The sequence below is a fragment of the Grampus griseus genome, assembly GCF_964374135.1.
Source record: "Grampus griseus genome assembly, chromosome: 5".
NCBI classification, from domain to species: domain Eukaryota; kingdom Metazoa; phylum Chordata; class Mammalia; order Artiodactyla; family Delphinidae; genus Grampus; species Grampus griseus.
In genome coordinates, this window is record NC_138998.1 from 9,312,463 (window position 1) to 9,335,793 (window position 23,331).

The 23,331-nt window shown below is 45.2% G+C and overlaps 1 protein-coding gene across 3 annotated transcripts in view; it reads right to left on the reverse strand.

Moving 5' to 3' along the window:
- PLCL2 (phospholipase C like 2) overlaps positions 1 to 23,331 on the reverse strand; it is a gene marked incomplete at its 5' end in the record, with an annotated part of 193,787 nt that overhangs the window by 38,450 nt on the left and 132,006 nt on the right. For all 3 annotated transcript variants that reach the window (XM_082654221.1, XM_082654222.1, XM_082654223.1), the window contains one exon: positions 13,937 to 14,012. In XM_082654221.1, the coding sequence (XP_082510347.1) occupies positions 13,937 to 14,012 (76 nt within the window). The remainder of the gene's footprint in view (positions 1 to 13,936; positions 14,013 to 23,331) is intronic.

Consider the following 23,331-nt stretch of genomic DNA (forward strand, 5'->3'; position numbering starts at 1 on the left):
CAGCTCAGATTTTTTATAGAGGGAGGTGCTTGTTTCACATAATTTTCCAATTATTGTTTCAAAACACTGTAACTTAAGTATTTTAAACGTTTGTTTTTGAGGGGCTTAAAGCTTAATGACAAAAGATGGAATGTAGTGCTGACAGATTATCATGTTTTAAAAAAAATTAATAAAGAAGTGTAAAGATGATACGTAATTACATTAGCTAAGAACATTAGTGCAACTGCATATAATGGAATGTAGTAAAGAGAAATTTCCAGTCCTATAAAGTTTCCCGCCTCCCATCACAGATAAACCTAGATGAAAACCAAACAGCCATAAAAATAAAATAAAAATTTTAAAATACATGATACGTACAATACTAAGATATGAAGAAGAGGCTTTGCCTTGAAGGGAAGGGGGGCTCAGTCAGAAACATGGCAGCATTTCCTCTTTGATGGAAACAAACGGCATTTATTCATGCCAAACATGAAGCAGGTGACCTTTCAAACATTCTAGATGGGATTTTCTATACAAATCTAAATGATTCGAACCGAAAATGTACCATGTAGCACACGGCTCAAAATTTTCAGAAGCAAGTATAATTTTAAAAAATACTCCATAAGAGACATATTGATCTTAAATTTATATACCTAAAGATTACTTTTTCAACTGCAAATTTACTTAGCTATCCTAAAAAACGCTTTTATCACAAACATACCCAGTGCAAAAATATTTCTATGTGTGTTGAAAATAGAAACCAAAATCATAGGGTAGAATATTTCAAATGGTGACAAAAGAAATATATATTTATAATTTTAATTTATTTCAGATTTCCCAAGTTAGGTACAGTGAGCTATTTCCTGAAAGATGGAATTCCATATAACACAAGTCAACCTGGGATCTCACTCAAGAGGTCAATTTGTCAAGTTTTACAAGTACCTCAAAATAATATGGTCTCATGTCCCAACATCAAAGTCCCTTGAGAACAAAATATGGATCATTTTTTCCAACGAACGTATATATAGAACGTGTTAAAATATACAGGCTTTGTAAACTATACGCTCTGCCCCCCAAACCCCAGGGGTCTGAAGTTCGGGTGTGCCTCCAGCACGTGGGCGCTGACGCCATAATCTCCATGGAGACGCAGAAATGCCTCATGACGTTTCATATAGTTCCAGTTGGTAGTCTCTCTCTCTAGGCCTTCTTCCCAAACAATCTTGGCATTAGCAAAAGCCGAATTATTTTCAGATGGATTTTGAGCTGTTTAATCCCATTCCATTTATCTATCTGAGGTGCAATAGATAAACCAGGTCTCTTAAATATACCCTTAAAACCCAGAAGGATGCCACGCCCACAGCATTATGCTTCGTGAATGGACTGCGCGAGGGGGGCGTGCCTTCCTCCGCCAGCGCTCCACCTGGGGAATCCGGGTGAGACGGAGGGGCATCCCTCGCGTCCTCTGTGGAATCCAGTGACCATGCCACCCTTCTAAACACGGGCCACGGGACTCACCTGGGCTGGGATCAGACGAGGAACAAACAGCAGACCCTCCTCACTCCACTGTGTTGAGAAACAAAACGGCCTCTTCACCCCAATTATACTTAAAGATGAGCTTTTCACACGGAGGACACGTTTGTCTGGATGGCCCTCGGAAGTCAGTCCTTTCCCCTCTACCAGGTGGGCACGATCACCCAAACACACGAGGCCCTCGGGACGCAACCCTGTCCACCTCTCCCTTTCTTTTTACGCCTCTTATTTTAATTTTTGAACAGATAATATAGTCGCATGGCTCAACATTTAAAAAGTATAGACTGGTATACGGAGAACGACCTTTCCCTCCCCATCACCCAGCCTCCTTGGCCCCTCCCACTGGGCAACCGCGGTTACCCCCTCCCTGAGAGAGCGGTGCCCTCAGCATCTCTCAAGGCTCTAGCCTCCTGCCTCACCTTTTAAAACACATGAGCAGGGACTTCCCTGGTGGCACAGAGGTTAAGAATCTGCCTGCCAAGGAAGGGGATATGGGTTCGAGCCGTGGTCCGGGAAGATCCCACATGCTGTGGAGCAACTAAGCCCGTGCGCCACAACTACTGAGCCTGCGCTCTAGAGCCCACGCTCTGCAATAAGAGAAGCCACTGCAATGAGAAGCCCGTGCACCGCAACGAGGAGTAGCCCCAGCTCGCTGCAACTAGAGAAAGCCAGCACATAGCAACAAAGACCCAACACAGCCAAAGATAAATAATAAATTAATTAAAAAAAAACACATGAGCAAATAGCACACACTGTTTGCCTTGCCTTTTTAAACTATGTATACACACACACACATACATATGTTGTTTTATCTTTATGTGTATATAAGATCTTCCTTATATAGGTATATATATGTAGTCTGTGTGTCTGTGCAGGTGAATATATACACATACATATTTCTTTATTCTTTTTGAAGGGGTAGCATAATGTCCCATCATATGGATCTATCATAACATATTTGACAAGGACCCTCCTATTAAACACTTAGATGTAACATCTAGGCTGTTCTCAGTGTTATAAAGAAAACTCTATACACATGTAATTCCCCAAATATGTGATCAAATCTTTAGAATAAACTCTAAAAAAAAAAGGAATTACTGGTTCAAAGTGTACATGATTCGTAATTCCAAAATTTACTGCCATGTGGCCTTCCCTAGGTGTGGACCCAATTTATACCCCCTAACACATAATGTGACAGTTCCCAGTTTCCCCTATAAGCCCACCCATCAGTCATGATCTGTGTGTGACGGAACTCTGGGGTCTTTGATATGAACGTTTGGATCTGATGCGTGAAAAGTGGCATCTCCTTGAAACACCTCATTCTCCAGGAGATCACAGCAACCTCCTCCTACCCGTCTGGCTGCACCCTAACCTCTGGGGTCACTCTCCTGTGTCTCCCCAATGTCCAAACGGTGAAAACCCAGGGCTCCGTCTTCTCTATTCATTGTCACTGCTTAGAAGAGCTTGGTCTCCAAGCTTGAAAGACCTCTTTCGTGCCCATGGCTTCCAAATTCATTGCCTCCAGTCTGGACCTCTCTCTGAACTTTAGACTTGGAAGTCAACCAGGCAGACCAAACTTAACACATCTACATCCAAACCTCTGATTTTCCGTCTCAAACCCTCTCCCCACAGTCCTCTCCATCTTGGTAAAGAGAACCCAACCAAGAATCCTGCAGTCCTGCCTTCTTTCCTCCTGCCCCACGTCCAATCCGTGAATAAATCCTGATAGCCGTCACCACCGCCCAGATCCCCCCAGATCAAGCCGTTCAGTGGCCTGGATGGTTGCAAAAGCCTCCTGGGTGGTCCTCCAGCACCTGCTTTCGTCCCCACCCCTTACCCCCTGCTTATCAGATGCAGCCACTCTTCTGCTCAGACCCTCAGGAAGAGCTTCCATCTCTCTGAGAGGAGAGCTGGCGTCCTCGCAACAGCCTGGCCCGTTGTCACCTGGCTCCTGCCCTCCCGGCCCCTTGGTCCCAACACTGTAGCCAGGTGGCCCATCTTCCTGAAATAATCTCCTTCCAGATATCTGATAAGCTTGCTCTCTGCCTCCAATCATGCCTGCATAGATGTCACCGGTTCCCTGAGGTCCTGGCTAAGCACTTTATTGAAAAGAGACACTGCCCACCCCTGCCCCCGCCCTGTCCCCCTCTCTGCCTCACTGATTCCAAAAAACTCACCACTGTCGGACACAGTGAGTATTGTATTTACTTGCTTTTTTATTTTCTGTCTCCCATGACTCGACTTCAGCTTTGAGAAGGCCAGAGTTTAGACTCTGCATTCATAACTGTCCCTCTACCTGTAGCAGGTTTGCATCGTTTATGGGTGAGTCTGGACATCCTTTCATTTTAGAGTCTTTTGAATTTCCCTTGTTGTGAACTGTGTTCATATTCTTTGCAAAGAATACAAACATGAGGGTTGTTGGCCTTTTTCAGACTGATTTTAGGAGCTCCTTGTGTTATTAGGGATATCAGCCTTTCCTAATAAGTATTGCTAACATTTTTTTCTTAGTTTCTCATTGTTGTTGCAGCTTTGCTTCTGATCCTTTTTGGCACACAGAATTCTTTGCACGCAGTCTAATCCATCAGAGGGCTGTGTGTGTGTGTGTGTGTGTGTGTGTGTGTGTGTGTGTGTTTGAATGTTTTGCTGCAGCTTCTGGGTCTGTGCTATCTCCTGTCTGTGCCGCGGCCACTGCTGGCCTGCGCGTGGCTGTCCCTGCGGGGGCTCCTCTCCCACCTGGAATTCCCGCCCCACCAGCCTTGCTCCCAAACCACTTTCCTGACTCAACTGAAGCTCCAAAACTCTGGTTCCGTGCTGACCCGATGGGTCAGTCACGGGCTGTGCTGCCCTCTCACCAGAGGACCAAGTCCCCTTTGCAGTGAGGATTCCGCTTGTGCCTCTCCTGCGCTCGGCCTGGAGCCCTGGGGCGGGGAAGTGAGGTCCCCAGCCTCCCTCAGACTGAGAGTAGGACCCTGATAAACGTCTGTGAAGAAACAAATGGACGAATAACCGTAGCATTCCACGTTCAATTCAATTCCACCAGTATTTACTGAGTGCCAGCTTTGGCAAGGCGCTGCTCTTGGCGTCGGTGGGAGACGATATGAATTACAAAGCTCCCTGCTCTCAGGGAGTTTACATTCTAGTTGGAAGGAGACACACAATAACCCAGGGACGTAAGCAAATGATACTGTGGTTGGAAGGTAATGACTGCTATAGGAAAAAAAAAAAAAAAAGTAGAGCAGGGCAGGAGCTCAGATGTGCCGGCTTGTTTTTAAGGTTTGAAGTTGAAGTAAAACATTCAGGTCTGAATTATTAATACAAACTCGTAATCATATCCTGGGATTGCCTAGATATCCTCCCAACCCTTTCTTCGTTAAAGAACTCATCCATAGCACAGGGAACTCTACTCAATGTTCTGTGGTGACCTAAACGGGAAGGAAATCCAAAAAAAGAGGGGATGTGTGTATACGTATAGCTGCTTCACTTTGCTGCACAGCAGAAAGTAATACAACATCGTAAAGCAACTATACTCCAATAAAAATTAATTAAAAAAAAAAACCAAGAACTCACCCATTCAAATAACTCCTCCGTTTGGATGATACTAATTCTATCTGTAGACGCCACTCCACCCCAAGTTTTACTGCAGTTGCTTCAACGATGTGCTAGCTATTTCCATTTGACCCTCTGCTATGGTCTGTTTTGTGTCCCCCTGCCCGACCCCAATCTATATGTTGCAACCCTCATTCCCAAAGGGATGGTGTTAGGAGGTGCGGCCTTTGGGAGGTGCTTGGGTCAGGAGTATGGAGCCCTCATGAACGGGATTAGTGCTCTTTTAAAGCTCTACCCCTTCCACCATGTGAGGACCCTGCAAGGAAGTACCAGCCCCGAACCAGGAAACGGGCCCTCACCTCGCGATCCTGGACGCGCCAGCCTCCCGAGCTGTGAGAGCTAAGTCTCTGTAGTTTTAAGCCCTCTGGTCTGTGACACTTTGTTATAGCAGCCCGACTGGACCAGGACAGCCACCCTACATGATCCCAGGCCCAGCACGCCTGAACCAGACCTTCACAATCACCTCCCCTCTACCCCAGTAGCTCAGGCCCCCACATTCCAGTGCTGTGTGGAGTATTGGAACACGGAGGGCACAGGAGAGAGATGGGTCAGTCAGTGAGTCCCCAGGCCTGTCCCAAACTATTTCATGACCCCACGGCCTACGGCAGATTCCAGAAGTGTTCAAGACGTTGGCAGACAGAGCTTGAAAGAAGGGCTTTACAACCAGATACACTTGGTTTGGGAAATGCTGAGTTGAACTAGGGAACATGTAGCATGCTGATGTGTCCTAAGAATCTCCAAAGGGGAATACGTTGTGTTATGAAGATTTGGTGATGAAACCCTTTGCCCCAGGAGCATATGACTAGCGTTCCTCCAATCAGGCTTTGGGCAATGTTGGCCTTAGAAGTCAACGCCAAACACTTTATCCTTGAATTAAAAGGCTCCCGCCATAGAACCCAACCTCTACTTCCAACCCTAATTTCTGCTGCTTCCCAAAGCAAACATTTCCCTTCGGACAGGACAACATACGTCATGGGCATGGAAAGCACATCTGGATGACGAAGCCTCTCCCCTCTGGCCCACCAGAAAAGCCCCGTCCCTCCGCTCTCCTCACACGGACCGTACATGCCTCTCTCAAGCCCCTAGTCCAAGCCCTACCCCCTCCCTGTCAACAAAACCCCTGGCCTGCTCCCTCTCTCAGATTCCACTTATACCCGTTGCCTCATCTACTGGCTTGGTTGTGTTTTATAACTTTAAATGGTAGCAGAGACCGTGCATTAGTTTTTGCACCTCTAATAAATACTTAGTACAGCACTAAACACATTCCACAGATGCGCGACTGCATTTTTCCTTTACTGTGTTAACACGCGTAATGACATGTTTTTGACAAGGCACTGACCTATAATGAAAGAATACAGGTTAATTAAAATTGTTTCAAATTCCTTATTCTTAGAAGATTTACCGCTAAATATTGTTAAAACATTCTTAGAATGCATTTGTTCACTTTACCCACTACAGTCCCTTATTTATATTATATTATATCTCATGTATCATATCATGTCATATGATTTGTAGACCACAGAATTTGAAAGACAGAAAAAGCCTTAGAGACCATCTAGGCTATTTACTTCATTTTAAATCCAAGAATACCTAATCAGATATATGTGTGTGTGTGTGTGTGTGTGTGTGTGTGTGTGTGTGTGTGTGTGTGTGTTTGTGTGTGTATAAAACCTTCTGGTATTTGAGAAAGATGATTTAATTTACTGTGGACTTTACTTGACTTGTGGTTTTTCTCAAATTTAATGAACAAGTATAATGGAATAATAACAAAAATGATTTTTATGGGAGTGCCAGAGTTGAAGGAAGCCTGACCCCTCCCCAGAAGATAATCTGCTGAGCTGCTGAGAGTTGCCATTTATTTATTTATTTGTTTGTTTGTTTGTTTATTTTTGGCTGCATTGGGTCTTCATTGCTGTGAACGGGCTTTCTCTAGTTGCGGCAAGCAGGGGCTACTCTTCATTGCAGTGCATGGGTTTCTCATCGCAGTGGCTTCTCTTGCTGCAGAGCACGGGCTCTAGGCACACGGGCTGCAGTAGTTGTGGCATGTGGGCTCAAGAGCTGTGGCTCACGGGCTCTAGAGTACAGGCTCAGTAGTTGTGGCGCACGGGCTTAGTTGCTCCACGGCATGTGGGATCTTCCCGGACCAGGGCTTGAACCTGTGTCCCCTGCTTTGGCAGGCCGACTCCCAACCACTGTGCCACCAGGAAGCCTGCGAGTTGCCATTAAGATGAAAAGTGATGCGTTCAGAGACTCTGGGTTTACAGGGAAGGAGGAGGCAGAGGAAGAAGTGACAAGAAAGCACAGCTTTGGGATCTGCGCACAGGACAGATATCCAGGGAGGTCACACATCTGCCCATCTGCCTCCCCTTCACTCCTGGCACTGGGAAATGTCACCAGTGAAAGCCGTGCTGGGAAGAAGGAATCGCTCTCATCAATCCGGCAGGCAGGCACGGAGCAGTCACCCTTTGCAGGGCGGGCAGGGGTGGGGAGAGGCTCAGAGGTGAGCATGAACCCAGGAGGGACTTCTCTGCTCCATCCTCTAAAGAGAGCTTCTCGTTCAAATGCAAATTCCTGGGCCCCAACCTCCAGGATTCAATACTGGGGAGCGAAGCAAAGAAACTGCACTTTACACAAGTGTCCCTAGGAGACTCTGACCACACTTGTAGGAAATCCTGCTGCGATGACAGCTATGTGGTCGTCTGAAGGCAGGATGGGGTAATGGGCACCTGAGACGGTGGGGTGCGGTGAGACAGCTGGTTCCTACAGACTGCCTGCTTGTTTAGCCTTCCTGCCTGAGTTGGCCTAGTTGTCACTTTTGTGATCATCCCTCTACCCTCCCTTACCATCAGCAAAGGTTCCTTTTGAGGGAATTAAGAAGGATGGGGCGGGGGGCAGGCTGGCCCACCGACAATGACCTTGCTACTTCCTGGCTTCTGTGGCTTCACTGTTAGTTAATTAAAGTGCCCGGGAGAGCACCTGGTGATTCTTAGAAGAGGAAAGAGGCCGAGGGTCCCAAAGGAGTTAAGGGTTCACGTGTCTCACCTTCAGAGAGGTCACTCTTCACCTTCAAAGTGAGGCATTGACTCTCCCCCTTGAAACACACGCTGACAGGCTGCATGCAACTCATGCACCCGTGCCATCGCATGGGATGACTTATTTGATCTTCTCTTTTTAGGTGACTGTGATCAGGCCATTCCAAAATTGCTGCTTAGGCAACTGATCTGAGGTCACTGTATTCTCGAACCCGTGGGGCTATCGGGGACGCATACAACTCACTGTCACTTAGAAGGAGGAAAATGAGCCAGAGAGAAATCGAGTGACTAACGTAATACCACACAGCAAGACATGGTACAGGGGGCCCAGGAGCCTGTGCTGGATCCCTAGGGAAGAACCTCTTACTTCTGTAAATTGGGGCTGAGAAACAGCCTGACATAAGCGAAGACAAAAGTTATAGGCTCCCAGGCTTCCTTTTGCAAACATTGTTAACGGAACACTGTGAAGTGTTTTTCAGAATGACTCGTACAGATGATTTTACGTTTGCTGTGTTGAGCCAGACAATGATGTGAGCAAAGCAATTGATGGATGGTGACAGGTTACTTATCCGGAAACCTTCCCTGCTAAGAACACACTGCAATCCCAGGAGTTTGCAAAACAACAGAGGCCACTGAGCAATGTCATGTAGGTCTGCCTGGCATCCTGCTTGTTCTCCTCACACGGACGCGTCAGGCTCTCTCTGCTTTGAGGTAAGATAAATCTATCAAGCTTGGTCCCAGGGGAAAGGCCGGCAGACCAGAAGCAGCAAATCAGAAAGAGAACAAAAGAGTCATGTACAAACAGGCGGTGGGAAATGCAGCACGAACTGTAGGAGAAGTAGGGAGTGAAAGCCGAAGGAGAGGAGATGGAACTAAACTATGACTCCTGGGATGGGATCTGAACAGGAAGCCCCAGTGCACAGCGTAAGGGCCCTGAAAACTTAAGGCTCCTGGGGGCATCGCTGCATTAACCACGGCAAATAACCACCCTGGGTCATCGCAAGTTCAAATTACTTTTGGCAGCCCAATTTAAGAAAGCAGAGATGTGTAGCATCCATTAGAGAAAAATTTCCAGTAAGCAGATTAAAATGAAGGGCAATTAAAGCTTTTGTTATTTCGAAAGCTGCCTTCCATCCCACTTTACTCAGTAATGATGCACCCCTGCCACGCATGGGAGCCCCTCAGAGCTTTCAGAATAGAAGCTTCTACTTCTACTTGGAAAGAGCAGGGACCCGACTCTCCTGCCAGAAGAGGAGCCAGGCTCTCGCCCACTGGGTGCAGACACCACCTCTGCACCTGGGCTGCCCAGAAAGCCAGGGTGGCAGGGGTCCTGGGTGGCAAGCACCTGCCTCACCCACCTGGCCCCAAGCCTGGTGGGCGTGGCCACGCCTCCTCCAGGACCACGCAGGTCAAGGATTCCTGTCGCAGCTTCCACCGCTCCATCCCTTCCTTCCTCTTTCTTAAACTTAGTAAATTAAGTTTAAATTTAGCAGTGATTTAATGTTTGGCAGAACGATGCATACACCTAGTTTAAAGATAAAGAGTTGTCACCAATCCCCCCTCTCCAGAAGCAGTTAACATTCAACCCCTTTAGCTGAGTTTGTTTCATTTTTGAGTATCTATGCCCCTATTGCTAAGTAACAGGCATATACTGTTTAGATTTTCTTCCCCAAGCATTACTTGTTAAACTGCCCAGATGAAGGATGAGAATTTGGCTATTTTCAAGCTCCCCACCGTCAGGACTCTCGGCCGTCTGGGACCTAGCTGCTCCTGAATCCAGCTTTCGGACAGCTCTCCCCTTTTATTCCCACCTCTACCTCGACCCCCAGCGGCATCTGCTGCCACCGGGTCCCAGCCTGCTGGGGTCTCCACGAAGTCAGACTGTGCCCCCATTCCCACCCGCTTCAGGCTCAGCTTTCTTGAGTCAGCTAAGTCGACTTTCCTTTTCCTGTTTCCAAAATTTTGCTGCTCCCATTTTCTTTGTCCTTGTAAGTTTTTTATTAAAAAAAAAAACAACCCTACTGTCATTTTAATGAGGCTCAGAAAGGAGTGGACATTAAATGCATGTTAATGCACCATCTTGGACAGGAAGTACGCTACTGGCAGGAAATAAGTCATTGATTTCTTTTTTTCTTCCCAGAGAACAAATGCTTTTCCATTTAAATTCACCTGATGAAAACATCCAATGCACCGAAGCAAAGCAGTCTGGACTACCTCCTAGATCATCTTCCTATTCTTTACGGAACAGATCGATTCAGTGACTACCTAAAATTCAAACACAGGCTGCCGTTTTGGGGCCACTGAAGGAGAGAAAGAGCTAGACATCAGAAAGTGGAAAAGATGTTTCCCCTGAAAGAATCCGGCTAATCTTTTATCAGCTTTTATAAACTTTTGAAAAAGAACTTGTATGAACTTTAACAATGCTTCTCCCTCTGGAGATTCCAGCCCTGCCCCCGCCCCCGTGTGTGTTCCTTTCCATCACCCACTTGGATACTTCCTGGGAGAACAAGCATCTTTTAGACCCAGTAGGACGTGTGCTCGTTACTGCACACAGACCCGTTCCCGCACGGCCGTACCATCCACCACTTCTCTGTCTTTCTCACTCGCATGGCAGCCCAGATCCACTCGTCCCACACCCCTACCCGCGATCCCAACATTCAGTCCGTCCCTGTCACTGGCACCACTGGCCTCTGGCTCTGAGCAAATGCTCCACATCCTGCCCTTCCCGTCCCCGCTTCCACCGCACCCAAGAGCCAGCGTCCCCCCCTTCTCAGTGGAAAACACTCCTCCACCCCAGGATGCGTCCACACGCCACGGCTCTCCCTTTCCAAGGTCAAGTGTTTCACAGCCACGCTTGATTCCTGCCCCCCTCACTTCCTGCACCCTTTATCCTGGGCTCATCTTTTAGCATCTTTCTCTCCGCCTCTTCACTGGATCTTCCATATTCCTAGGAACGTGGTTTTCTTATTAAGATTTCCCTTTAACCCACCAAACTTCTGTGCTGGCATATTCTCGTCTTAAAAGAGTGGGCTACACAGCCTGCCCCAACTGCCCCTCACCTGGCTGCTCTCACCTCCCTTCCTGGTCCCTTTGGGTCCCTGTCTGCTGCGCGAGCAGCTTCCTGGCCCACCTTGGCTGTGGGTCTTCACTTACCGGCGTTCCTCACCGGCCTCAGTCTCTCCTCCCAATAACGGCCTCAGCAGACTCATTTCTAGCTCCAAAAAATCAGTTACACAGCGGGGAGTCTGAACCTGTCCCAACTGGGTGCACTTTTCAACACGGGACTGGAGGCGGGTAGTGTGTAACTCCTTATTTTCAGTTATTTACGTGAAGGTTTGCCTAATAAGAATATAGGTTTGTGTTTAAAAGTGTGGAATACTTCTAAAATAATCCTCTCTTCCAGCATTTTGGTGACCTATACCTTCACTTTGTAATTGCAAGATTAAAGATCTGCAAGCAGAACAATTACTCACCAAAAGTAAAATCTTACGCAAATGCTATTGAGCCCAACACAAATGAGCAGCTCTTCAGATGACTAAGAACGATATGCCTTACGATAACTGTAAACATAAGAAACAAAGATCAAGAGACTCTAAAATAAGCACTTGGACAACAGAAGGGCTGTGTAGGCGGTCGGCAGTAATTATGAAACCGGGACGTGATCGTTATGTGCTTCTGAAGGGCTTTCAACCCGAAGCAACTCAGACCATTACACAGCGGTTATCCCCACTCCTACCTCCCCAAGCAAAACTCTTAACAGACAAGACTCTTTAGCTTTTCAAATACAAGCAAATATATCCCTTACTGAAATCGAACAGAAAAACAACACGAAGCTGCATGACGCTAGACATTATCAAATTTCATAAGGCAAGGAAGTTGCAAAGAATTGCCAATAACTCAAATTGTTAAATGAATAGCCAGTTCTTTCTTTCCGATAAACTGTGGTTTCAGATTCTAACGGTCCACAATTCTCATAGCAATACATGCATTTAATAGAATCGAATACTTCATAAAAGTCAAATCACATTTAGCCAGTTAGTATCTGAGCGACTCCGCTGTGCAGATGTTAGAACAGATGTCACGGGTAAAACAGAGAGTCACTCAGCATGCAAGCCTGGTGCACGGGAGGTCACTGTCCCGTTTGGAAGATGGGACACGTTAATAAAAGGCACAGTGACCAAAGAGGCTTGATCGGCTGAACCAGATACACGTCTGAAGGGCTGAATGGAATGGGTCTGGAACACACATCCCGGAATCAGGAAAGCCCCTGGGAGACTAATGAGATGAGAAGAAGACAAGGAAAGACTGGCAGAGAGGAGGGAGACGGAGGTCCTACCTTGTGGAAATCTAAGTGGAAACACACAGGGGATGGCAGAGGAGGCGGGGCAGCCCAAAGCCCGGCTGGACGAACAACCTCACATCTTCCTCACTGTTCCCGACAACCTCCAGCGGGTCCTGCCCACAACAGTCCTCTGCACACAGCTATTATGATGGTCACCTGAAAGCTCAGCTTCTCTCCCCTTCCACTAAAAAACCAGGGGTTCCCCACTGCCTCACAGGCCGAGTTCAGGCTCCTGAGTCACACACAGTAAGTACTCAATGCGTCTGACTGTGCGTGGTTACTTCCATACGTCCTGTTTGATTTTAAGGTTCTAGAAGACAAAAACCAATCTTGCTTATTGTTTTAAATATTTTGGTATGTAACAGCTCTTACAAGTATCTTAGGCATAGTACAAGTTCAAAACATATTTATTAAATAAATGAACAGATGACTTAATTCATACTTTTTAATATAACATTGGCAAAGTGGGTGGGCCAGTTGGCAATGACTTTGCATAGGAAGTTAGAAGTTTAGATTTGGTCAGCTACTCAATGATTTTGTATAGGGTGGTGACATGATAAAAAGTGGTATTTGACGTAACTTGCTTTAATTGTGGTCGTAAGTGTCCCAGAGAGGGCTAGAAGTAGAAAGATGACTTTGCTAATAATATTTTGCTAACAAGATGAGGATTTTTGTCTCTTGATTAGTCACTAATGTGCATATTCTTCAATAAACACCAAAAGAGAAATTGTCGCATGTATCTTTGCCTTTCATCTATTTTAAACGAGTTCATTTCTGAGGTAAGAGATGACTTTTTTTTACGGCTAGGTAACAGTTATGGCCTCTTGATTTGAAAGAACAGAAACCAAAAACCCTAGAAATTAAGGACAGATACTCTTATTTACGAATTACAAATATTCTCCACATTAGAACCTTCCAAATTGACACTCAAAATTTGAAAATTGAAAGAATTGCATTTTGCCTATTCTTATTACAATGCAGAACACTTGACTCTTTGGTTTTATCACAGCTAAAAATTACTGAGACGGTTGTTTATGTAAGTTGAATTTTGTAATCTAGTATAGCATTTGGTTGTGAAATGAATGAATTCCTCAGCATGTGAAAATGCCAGTGCATTGACAATTTCAAGAGGCTGTAACTGGTGCCCACGGAGGTGGAAGAGATTTAGCGCAGAGGGTCTCAATCTGGGCTGTGGCTTAGAAATGCTTGGGAACCTTTAACAGCTATGAACGTTTAAGCCACACCCCAGACCATGTCAATATATTTTAAAAGCTCCCCCCAGGTGAGTCTATTATCCAGGTTTGAGAACCAGTGAATTAGTATTTTCTTTAGCCATGAAGAAATACTTTTTATATCTGGTTTTCTTGATATAGTATCAAAAAGATGAAATAGCTCAGGGGCAAACTACTAACTTTATTTTAAAGAAAAGAAACAAATTCTCACTCACCTGCTTTCTGACAGTGTACAATCTTTTCATACACAGCGTCTGCATTTTCAATCAACGCCTTGAGGGACTGGATCATCTGCAGAGGAAACATCCAGACAGGAGGTCACACAGACAGCTGGACACAGGAGGGTCCGCTCTCGGGCACGAGGCTCTTCCCCCAACGCGGCTGACGGGAGGCGGCGACTCGTCCCTCCATCTGACATCCCACTACTCAAGTTCATGTGTGTACATGTTAAATGATACAGTCACACCTCCCCACACAAGGGCTTAGACCAGACTGTGATGAGTATATTCCTCGGGTGGTTAGGCTTGCACAACACCGGATTTGAACCTCAAGCCAGTACCTGAGCTCGTTTCAGTTTGAAAAGCTACAAATAAATATGTGTGCACATCCGATCTGTCCTTCATTTTAACAAAACCTCCTGCGTCACCTTATGGAAAGCTCCAGCACCTACGTGCCTTTCTCACCTCAGCCAAGATGCCTCCATCTGAATCAGTTTAAAGCTTAGGTTGAGGATCAAAAAACAGCATTTCTTTGATGCACCACTAATGCTATCACTCAAACAAGTAGTCTTAACGTGCCTATCAGTGATTTTAAAAATTCAGCGTTGAGTTCTTGTTCTAAATTGCATGTGCTTATTTTAGGAGCCGCGCCTGAATTAAGAAAAAGGAACAGGGTACAGCTGACCAATTATTTTACTCACCAAAATGCTGGGGAAAGGTCTGTCTGAAGTAAACTTTTTGGCTCTAAAATCACTATGAAAATGGGATGGCCAGCTTCAGTTCTCATGGCTCAAATGGGGACAGTTATGATCCTTGCCATAACCGTAGACTCTAGCTTTTTGTTTTCGTTTTTAATTTAATTTTTATTTTATATCAGAGTATAGCCGATTTACAATGTTGTGTTATCTTCAGGTGAACAGCTAAGTGATTCAGTTATACATATACATGTATCTATTCTTTTTCAGATTCTTTTCCCATATAGGTTATTACAGAATAGTAAGTAGAGATCCCTGTGCTATACAGTAGGTCCCTGTTGATTATAAGCTTTTTGTATTTAAATATTTCACATGATAATATTACTCATCTCTTTTACAGGGCCATTCTATTTTGTATAACAAATACCAATCCATCATTGTTCATTCCTTTAAATTCTGCCTTGTTTTTCTTTATAGTATTTATCACTAGCTGCCTTAGTAATTATTTTATAGAAACTAAATATACATAGGTTGGATTATTTCTATAACTCGAAGAACACCATATTTTATTAGTTATACTTATTTAAACTAAAGCATAATCAACACGCCTCTTAAGAAGTACACCAGATTCTTAAAGTGAGTCACACAGCATTTATCAACTTCCACTGTTCTAAGAAAATTACAGTAAACACTGTGAGGTTTGAAGGCCGAAGCAGGTGTTCATTTATGCCTTCATTCATTATTCATGGAAGGTGTCCTGTGGGCAGCCGCTGAGCAGAAATGGGGGGCAGGGTGACCTACAGGACACAGCCCCTGTCTTCAGGAAGTGCACAGCCCAGGGGCACGGCCCCCACTTAGGAATTCGGTATTTTCACATTTGTTCTTCAAGATCTGAGTCATTCCTGCAAATTTAAATATTCTACTTTACAGCTTGACATATTGAACAGGCAGTGATAAAAATGAATAGTTCAGAACTCAATTACACTGATAGAAAGTCATTTGTACCATTACATAATTTGCATACTGAAAAGGTTCATACCATCATCAGTAACCTTCTTCAGCTCTGAGCCGAGCCAACGAGAGGCATCGCAAAGCAAGGACTTCCCCCAGCAAGGATGGTGGTTGTCACAGGTCAGTATCAAAGAACTGGCCAACCGTGCCGCCACCATTCAGACAGGGGGGAAAAGCAACAAAATGAACCTGGTCATGAGACAAGTGGGCAGGACAGGAGCAGTAACAGAAGGAAAGCAAGAGAACAAAACAGCAGCATTAAGGCCAGACTCGCGCATCCCAACAGCCTACGGGCGAAGGTGGTCAAAACAGATCCACATCCGGGCTGGGGTAGGCGCAGAACGAGCACAGATTTACATGGGTTCCTCAGCTTTGTCATCTAGGACAAGGTATGAAACATCATGGAGCCGTAATTTCCTACCTGTAAACTGAGCTGAATAAAAGACATTATGAGGGCTCATAATACTGTGGGGATTAGAGGAGAGGATGCTTGCGGCTGGAACTTGCCAATGGTGAAGTCGCAGTGGACTCCGCACTCACCCGGGGGCCCAGCAGAGCTCCTTCTGGAAGCCCCCAATTAGCTGAATGAGTGTGCCTTCCTGTCCTGTTCTCACTGGCAATGTTTTACACACCCATTACTGATACTAGCTTTGTTGACAAGCCTGGTGTGAAGAAGCTCAGAGAAACAACAAATCGCACTATTCCTCTAAGAAGCATCTTCCAGTTTAAAGCATTGCCAAAGGTTAAAGAGTGCTGCACCTTGTAACTGTAAAAGACACGAAAGGCTTCAGAAACGCACGTCCACCTCCAGGGGCTAGAGAAGGACGCCGCCCTGCCCCTGTGCTCTGTGATGCCGGAGGACTGATCCTTTACTCTGGGGACAGTCATGTGCTGAGGCTGCACGTGTGGGACCCTGAGGTCGGTGCTGAGAACGCATGAAGAGCAGAATGACCCGGGGCCACGAGCAAACAGTAATCACATAAAACGTGGCAGTGCCACCGCTGCCCACGTGCTCCTGGGCGTGACAGTGAGACGCTCCTAAGCCAGGGCAGGTAGCGGGACAGCTCAATACCAAGTCCTTCTCCCGGTAATGGGGGTGAATGTGTCCCCCGACTTATGTGCAGTATATAAATTATGAAGGTGGCTAACACCCCAGGTGAAGGATGCAAACACAGTGAAAAGCCAGCTCCCCGGGTATGGAAGTGACCAGGGGCAGGTCCCTGCAGAGCGTATCAGAGGGGATTCCAGAGAGTCAGCCCAGGAGAGGTGGGTACCTGCTAACCAATCAGCAACTTTCAGACACAGGAAGAAAGAAAACCCACCCAGACCTCAGCAGAGATGATTCACTTCCCCACACCTGTCATGGAATGAGCGCATCATTCCCTCTGGGAGGAGGAACTGCCAGTTTCTATCTTTTTATAGTTGCAGGGTACATATTTATAATTAAGTTTATATTCTTGCCCACAGATTGAGTCCATTAACCCTCCACTCCTGCAATATTCGTGTGAGTTCTCCTCGAGTAAAGGGCCCATCTAGGTGTTGTTCAGGGGACTCTCTGGCCTGTGGGCTCCTGTAAGCGCACTCGGTTAAAGGTCCAGTGGGCCGAGAGGGCAGGACCAGGCCAGACCGGGCCTCCCTGCCTGCCTACCCGGCTGGCTGAGGTCTTGTTCTCGCACAGCTGACAACTATGACTGAATGCACTGCGGACACAGCAGGGAGACCGTGGAGGCACCATCAGATCTAGGGGTGCTGCCATTTGGGCTGGGTCTGCCACTCTGTAACGAGGTGCAATTATAAACAGTGCAAGTGTTGGCTGAATGAGTCAAAATGGAAGTATTTCAACGCCTCCTTGGCATCAGGTACGTACTTGGCGTCCTCCATTTCCTCTAATGCTCACCAAAGTCCACGGGAGGTGGGTGTTGGTGATGCTGCTTTCACAGATGTGAACACTGAGGACCCCAGAGCAAAGCCACTTTCCCAAGGTCACCTGCTGTGATGAGCAAAGGACTGTAACTAGTGAACAGGGGGACGGGGATTCCGTTTGACTCAAAGCCTCTGCTGTTTCCACGATACCAGGAAGGTCTTGACCACGGGCAGCAGCTGAACAGGAGGAAAGCGCATTCCAACCAGAAGGATGGACAGAAGCATTAGGGAACGTCCTGGCTCCCGACAGGTGTTACACACAATATGTAGCATCATCTCAGCTACTGACACGGGCCCAGAAGTGTGTTTTTATAAAGTAATATTTCTATAAAGCACTTTGGGAAAACATTTTTTCAAATGACAACATTAAACAGTTTACTTGGCTCCACTGACCAATTCATTATTAAAAAACAGAAATCATTTATATTTCATGTGAAACCACTAGAATAAGCATCTCAGACTAGACAAAAGCAAATACGTGGGGAGTGACATCAAGAGATGAGTCAAAGGGAAAAACTGCTTTAAGTTATCTTGTTTTCTCTGTATACATTACGGTAATATGTGACTATAACGCAAGGCCCGGTAGAGTGACTGGTTTTATAAGCATGATCTGCATCAATGCACATTTCATCGATTCACTTTACATGCACAGGTGTAAGTCTCAGCACCGAAATCAGACATCCCGCTGCCGGCCCGAGTAACTTACCACGTGGACCCTCATATTGTTTACAAAGTACAAGATGCTTTCAAATAGCTGTTGCTCATGGATTTCACATTAGTGTCCGGTTAACAGTACCTCCTAAATTTCTGGAACAAACGCATTAGGATAATCTATAGATTTAACATAGCCCAGAAACCCATTTCATAAATTCGATCAACTCTAAGATAAGGTTTTTTGTTTTTTTTTTTAAAAATAATTTTATTCATTTTTGGCTGCATTGGGTCTTCGTTGCTGCACGTGGGCTTTCTCTAGTTGCGGCGAGCAGGGGCTACTCTTTGTTGCGGTGTGCGGGCTTCTCATTGCGGTGGTTTCTCTTGTTGCGGAACACGGGCTCTAGAGCGCAGGCTCAGTAGTTGTGGCGCGTGGGCTTAGATGCTCCTTGGCATGTGGGATCTTCCTGGACCAGGGCTTGAACCCGTGTCCCCTTCCTTGGCAGGCGGATTCTTAACCACCGTGCCACCAGGGAAGCCCCTAAGATAAGGTTTTAATATAGGTCTCAAGAAGATGGAAAGTAGGAAGTTTCAACTAAAGGCAAAGTAAAAATTAAAATTCATATTTTATTAAGCTGGAAGGAAACCAGAAATGCCTTCTGTAAGAATGCCCTGTTTTGAAAGTAACTCCCCATGTTAGTATAAGGCAAACGTCTCTGTTTATAGGTGTGATTATGAGAACTATTATTATATTAATATATTTTATATTACTAGATTTCTGTAGACTGTTTCTTTATTTTCTGTTTTGCAACCTGTGCTACACAGCCCTAGAAAGTGAGTCCGTTCACCAACGCTGAGAACGTAGAGAAAATAAAAACGAAATTCCCTCTGGAATCTGTCAGCTTTGGTGCTTTTTTTCTGTGTTCTTGAAAGTAACGTCCTCAGTTAACAATGCTACTTTTGTCTTTAACACTTTACAATAATTATTACTGTATGGGTGAAGAATTTTTGAACCAAATGCGGGAACTCTGGGATCCGAGACTTCTAAATTGAAATGCAGAGGTAACGTTTCCTTTCGCGAAAGCTTCCAAGTACAGCAAAATGTCACAGAGTTGAACTAATGGAAGAGAAACCATTTATAAAGTTATTGTTGGGAATTACCACATAGCTTTTTAATACTTGAAAATAATATAAAAATCACACATTTGAACTGGGGCATAAAAGTTGCACAGCTGTGGCGGTCTTTAGGCAGCTGCAGGCTGCAGTTAAAGCCCCTCCACCTCACACAGGCCGCTGTGCGGGCACCCCCCACCCGGGGCTGAGGCGTTCCAGGTCAGCGTCCCTTCCAGCAAGGTCACTAGGAAAACACTCTATAAACAAAAAACCGCTTCCAGAGTAATCTGTCCTAGTTTCCTCATGAAACCTGACTTCTACATTTTTCACCATGCAAATTATAGAAAATTACAGAAAAACAACCTATATAATAGAAAAATGAGAGCAATAACTCTGCCAGGCAAATATCAAATGATATCACTTATATGTGGAATCTAAAAAATAAATGATACAAATGAACTTATATACACAACAGAAATAGACCCAAAGACAGAAAACAAACTTATGGTTACCAAAGGGGAAAGGGCAGAGGGATAAATTAGGAGTTTGGGGTTAATATACATACACTACTATATATAAAATAGATAAACAAGAACCTACTGTACAGCACAGGGAACTACACTCAATATCTTATAATAATTTATAATGGAAGAGAATATGAAAAAGAATATATATACAGCATATATATGTATAACTGAATCACTTTGCTGTACACCTGAAACTAACATGACATTGTAAATCAACTACACTTCAGTTAAAACATAAAGTTTTTTCAAAAAAGGAAAGAACTCTGCCATTTAGAAAACACTACTGGATTGTTAATGAACACGTAGAGAGGAGTGTACGTGGCCGCTGCCACACACCGACCTCCTTGCGGGTGTGATGGGAGGCGCCAGGACAGAGATCAATGTGCAATACCATTAGGCTCTCTAGACATTTCCACTTGTGTTAGAGGAAAGTAGGGAACGTGGCTAGAAAAGGGCCAGATTGGATGCGATACAGAATTACGATTTTTTTTTTCGATACGCGGGCCTCTCACTGTTGTGGCTTCTCCCGTTGCGGAGCACAGGCTCCGGACGCGCAGGCTCAGCGACCATGGCTCACGGGCCCAGCCGCTCCGCGGCACGTGGGATCTTCCCGGACCGGGGCACGAACCCGTGTCCCCTGCATCGGCAGGCGGACTCTCAACCACTGCGCCACCAGGGAAGCCCCCGGAATAACGATTTTAAGCTGAGATGTGCTGTGATCAAGGTAGAATTTCAGGCTCTGAACAAAGAGTAAGGAAGGAATGGGGGATGGGGGTATGAAAGGGGGGCAGGACGCAGTGGGGCTGGGAAAGAGAGATGGGCTGGAGAGGGTACATCGGGAAGGACAGAGCAGGACCCGGTGACTGATGTGCTGTGGGCACAGAAGGAAGAGCCAAAGACAAAGAGGGTAAACCGGACAGACGAGGAGGCTGTGCCGCACCCGACCGCTGCAAAGCTTTTCCAGGTTTACACTGTGTCTCTAAGGTGTTAACTCATCCCGGAAGTGGAGTTCCGCCCCAGCTGAGCAGAGGAGTTGGCAGTGAACGGGGCAGTCTTTTGAGGATCTGCAGCAGCAGCTAGAAACCGTGGGAAAGCTTGGTTCTAGGGCTGGAAAATCGGAAGCTTTCTGCACCAAGGTAGCAGCTGAGATGAAAGAATGTCTACATCTCCGAGGGAGGAATTTTAAAGCTAAATGAGATGAAAACATCACAGCAACACGGCAGATAATAATAAGCAGAGGGAAGCTGTATAAGAGACACAGAAGGAGTGGTCAGAGGGGCAGGGACAGAACAAGGATGTTGAACATTTCCAGGGGTGGGAGGAGAGTTTCTGGAAGGTCTACAGTGTTAGGAGCTCCGGACTTGGTCATTTGGTAACTCTGGACAATAAGATGGCAGTACTGACAGTTCTGCTGTGTGACAGACATATTCCTAAAAATCACCACACTATAAAAAAACCTGTGTGATAAAAAACGCAAGGTTTGTGGGGAAAATTGGGTCAGGGCACAACACTCAGAAATTCTGCTGTGACACATTACAAAAGGCAGGAGCAGAATACAAGTGATAGCACAGTCCTGCACATGTTACGTAGTTAAGGAACGCAAAAACGCAGCAGTGAGCGTGGCGTGTGGCACCTGACCTTGAAAAAGACCTGGAGGGAAGGGCTGCAGCTCTTGAGTTACTGTGAGTGGTGGAAGGAGCGGGTCTGATGTCTGGTGAGAGGTTATAACTGAGATGCGGAGGGCGCAGCGCAGGACACACCCGGTGATCTGATGTAGCAGCTGGTGGGTGTGTGAGGTGGGTGTGTACATTCAATTCACCCAGGTGCAGTTTCTGCGCTCGCTAGTGTTTCTTGCCGTCAAAACCGTGCACAGGTAAACACAAAATCCGCGTTCAGTTAAAATTATCCCTTACTGTATTGATCACATGCAAATAAATTTGCATGTTCAAAACAAGTGTTATAACTGACTATAAAAGGGAGAGTATTTCAAGATCTACGCAATTTTCTTGAGAAGTAAACTCTCAGTATCTATCATAGTCAACTGAAGTATGCTTTTGGCATCCTATAGACCTCCTCCACACTGTATTCAACTATTTTAACAATCATTCCTTGCCAGAGAAGAGATGCCAAGTGCTGTGTAAATCTGGAGCAAATTATGAGCTAAGAGTGACCCAGAGTCCACATTCAGGAAGCCAAGAATTCTCTAGCTTTTCAACATGCTCTGATTCGTCATAAAGTTCACTGCAAAGCTAGGGTGGTAGGTACCTAAGGGTGAGGCACGTAGCTCTCCTGTTACTTACCTTTTATCTGAGCTGTACGCTGAATCTTCATGCACTATATTTCAGATCAAACCCTGTAAACTGAGATCCCATTTCACCTGTAAGTATCTAGCTGAATTTTCACATGATGAAAAGCCTCTCCTACCACAGTCAACGTCTCCATCTACCCCTTCTCACTCTAAATCAATATATAACCATATTCACACACTTAGAAAGGGCTGCATTTCACAGATTAAACTTCAAGTTTTAACTAAACAGTAGTTCCTGCAGTGAATTACCATGTCAATATAAAAGCAAAGAGACATTATGCTTATTATACACAGAGTAATACAGGTTTTGCCTGTACTCATCTAAACAGCAATTTGGATTCAGTATAAAATTCATGGAAATAAACAGTATCATGTAGTCAAAAGAACCAGTTTATTGCTCTAGGTGCTTTCTTTTCTCCTAGTTGCTTTGGTGCCTAGTGCACTTGGGATGGACCAAACGTTTACATTGTGGGTATTTCTGAGAGGCACTTCCAGCATTAGCCACTAGAAGTCCTTAGTAATACACATTTGTAGGCTGGAGGAGAGCAGAAAGGAGCAAAGACAGAGAAAACACCATAAAGAGGAAATTAAGGAGGGGGAAAAAGAGCACTATATAGAGGAATAAAAGAAAAAAGAACAATAAAATCACAGAGCCAGAGCTTAGAGGAATTAAAACAGTGAATGCACAAGGGTGATCTACCTTATTAAAAACCATCCTTCAAATCAGATAAGAAATTTTTATTTTATGCAGACAAGTTAATAAACTATAAAGCCACAACCAAACCTTTACGTGAAAGGAAGTCACTCATATTTCTAGATGAATTGAGACTTAGATTACTAGAAGTCTCCATGTTCCCAAATATATTTAAATAGGTCAGGGCTGGTGAAGCTCAGTAGTGCAGAATAGCACAGGGAAAATAGAAAAGGGCTCTGGAAAAGCTGGGAGTTCCAATAAACCAAGAGATTAGTTACGAACTCAATGTACAGATTTTAAATGTTTATTCTACCATGAACTGTTGGCAAAGTTTTAAATGTTCTGCATAGTTTTAGTTTCAGAAGTACACAGAATGTCAACAAGTCAAAAAGAATTTTGGTTTTGATCTTGTACTGCTTCTGCTGCCGTATGATACGATACTCAGCGAAAACGAAAACTGTTGAAAACTG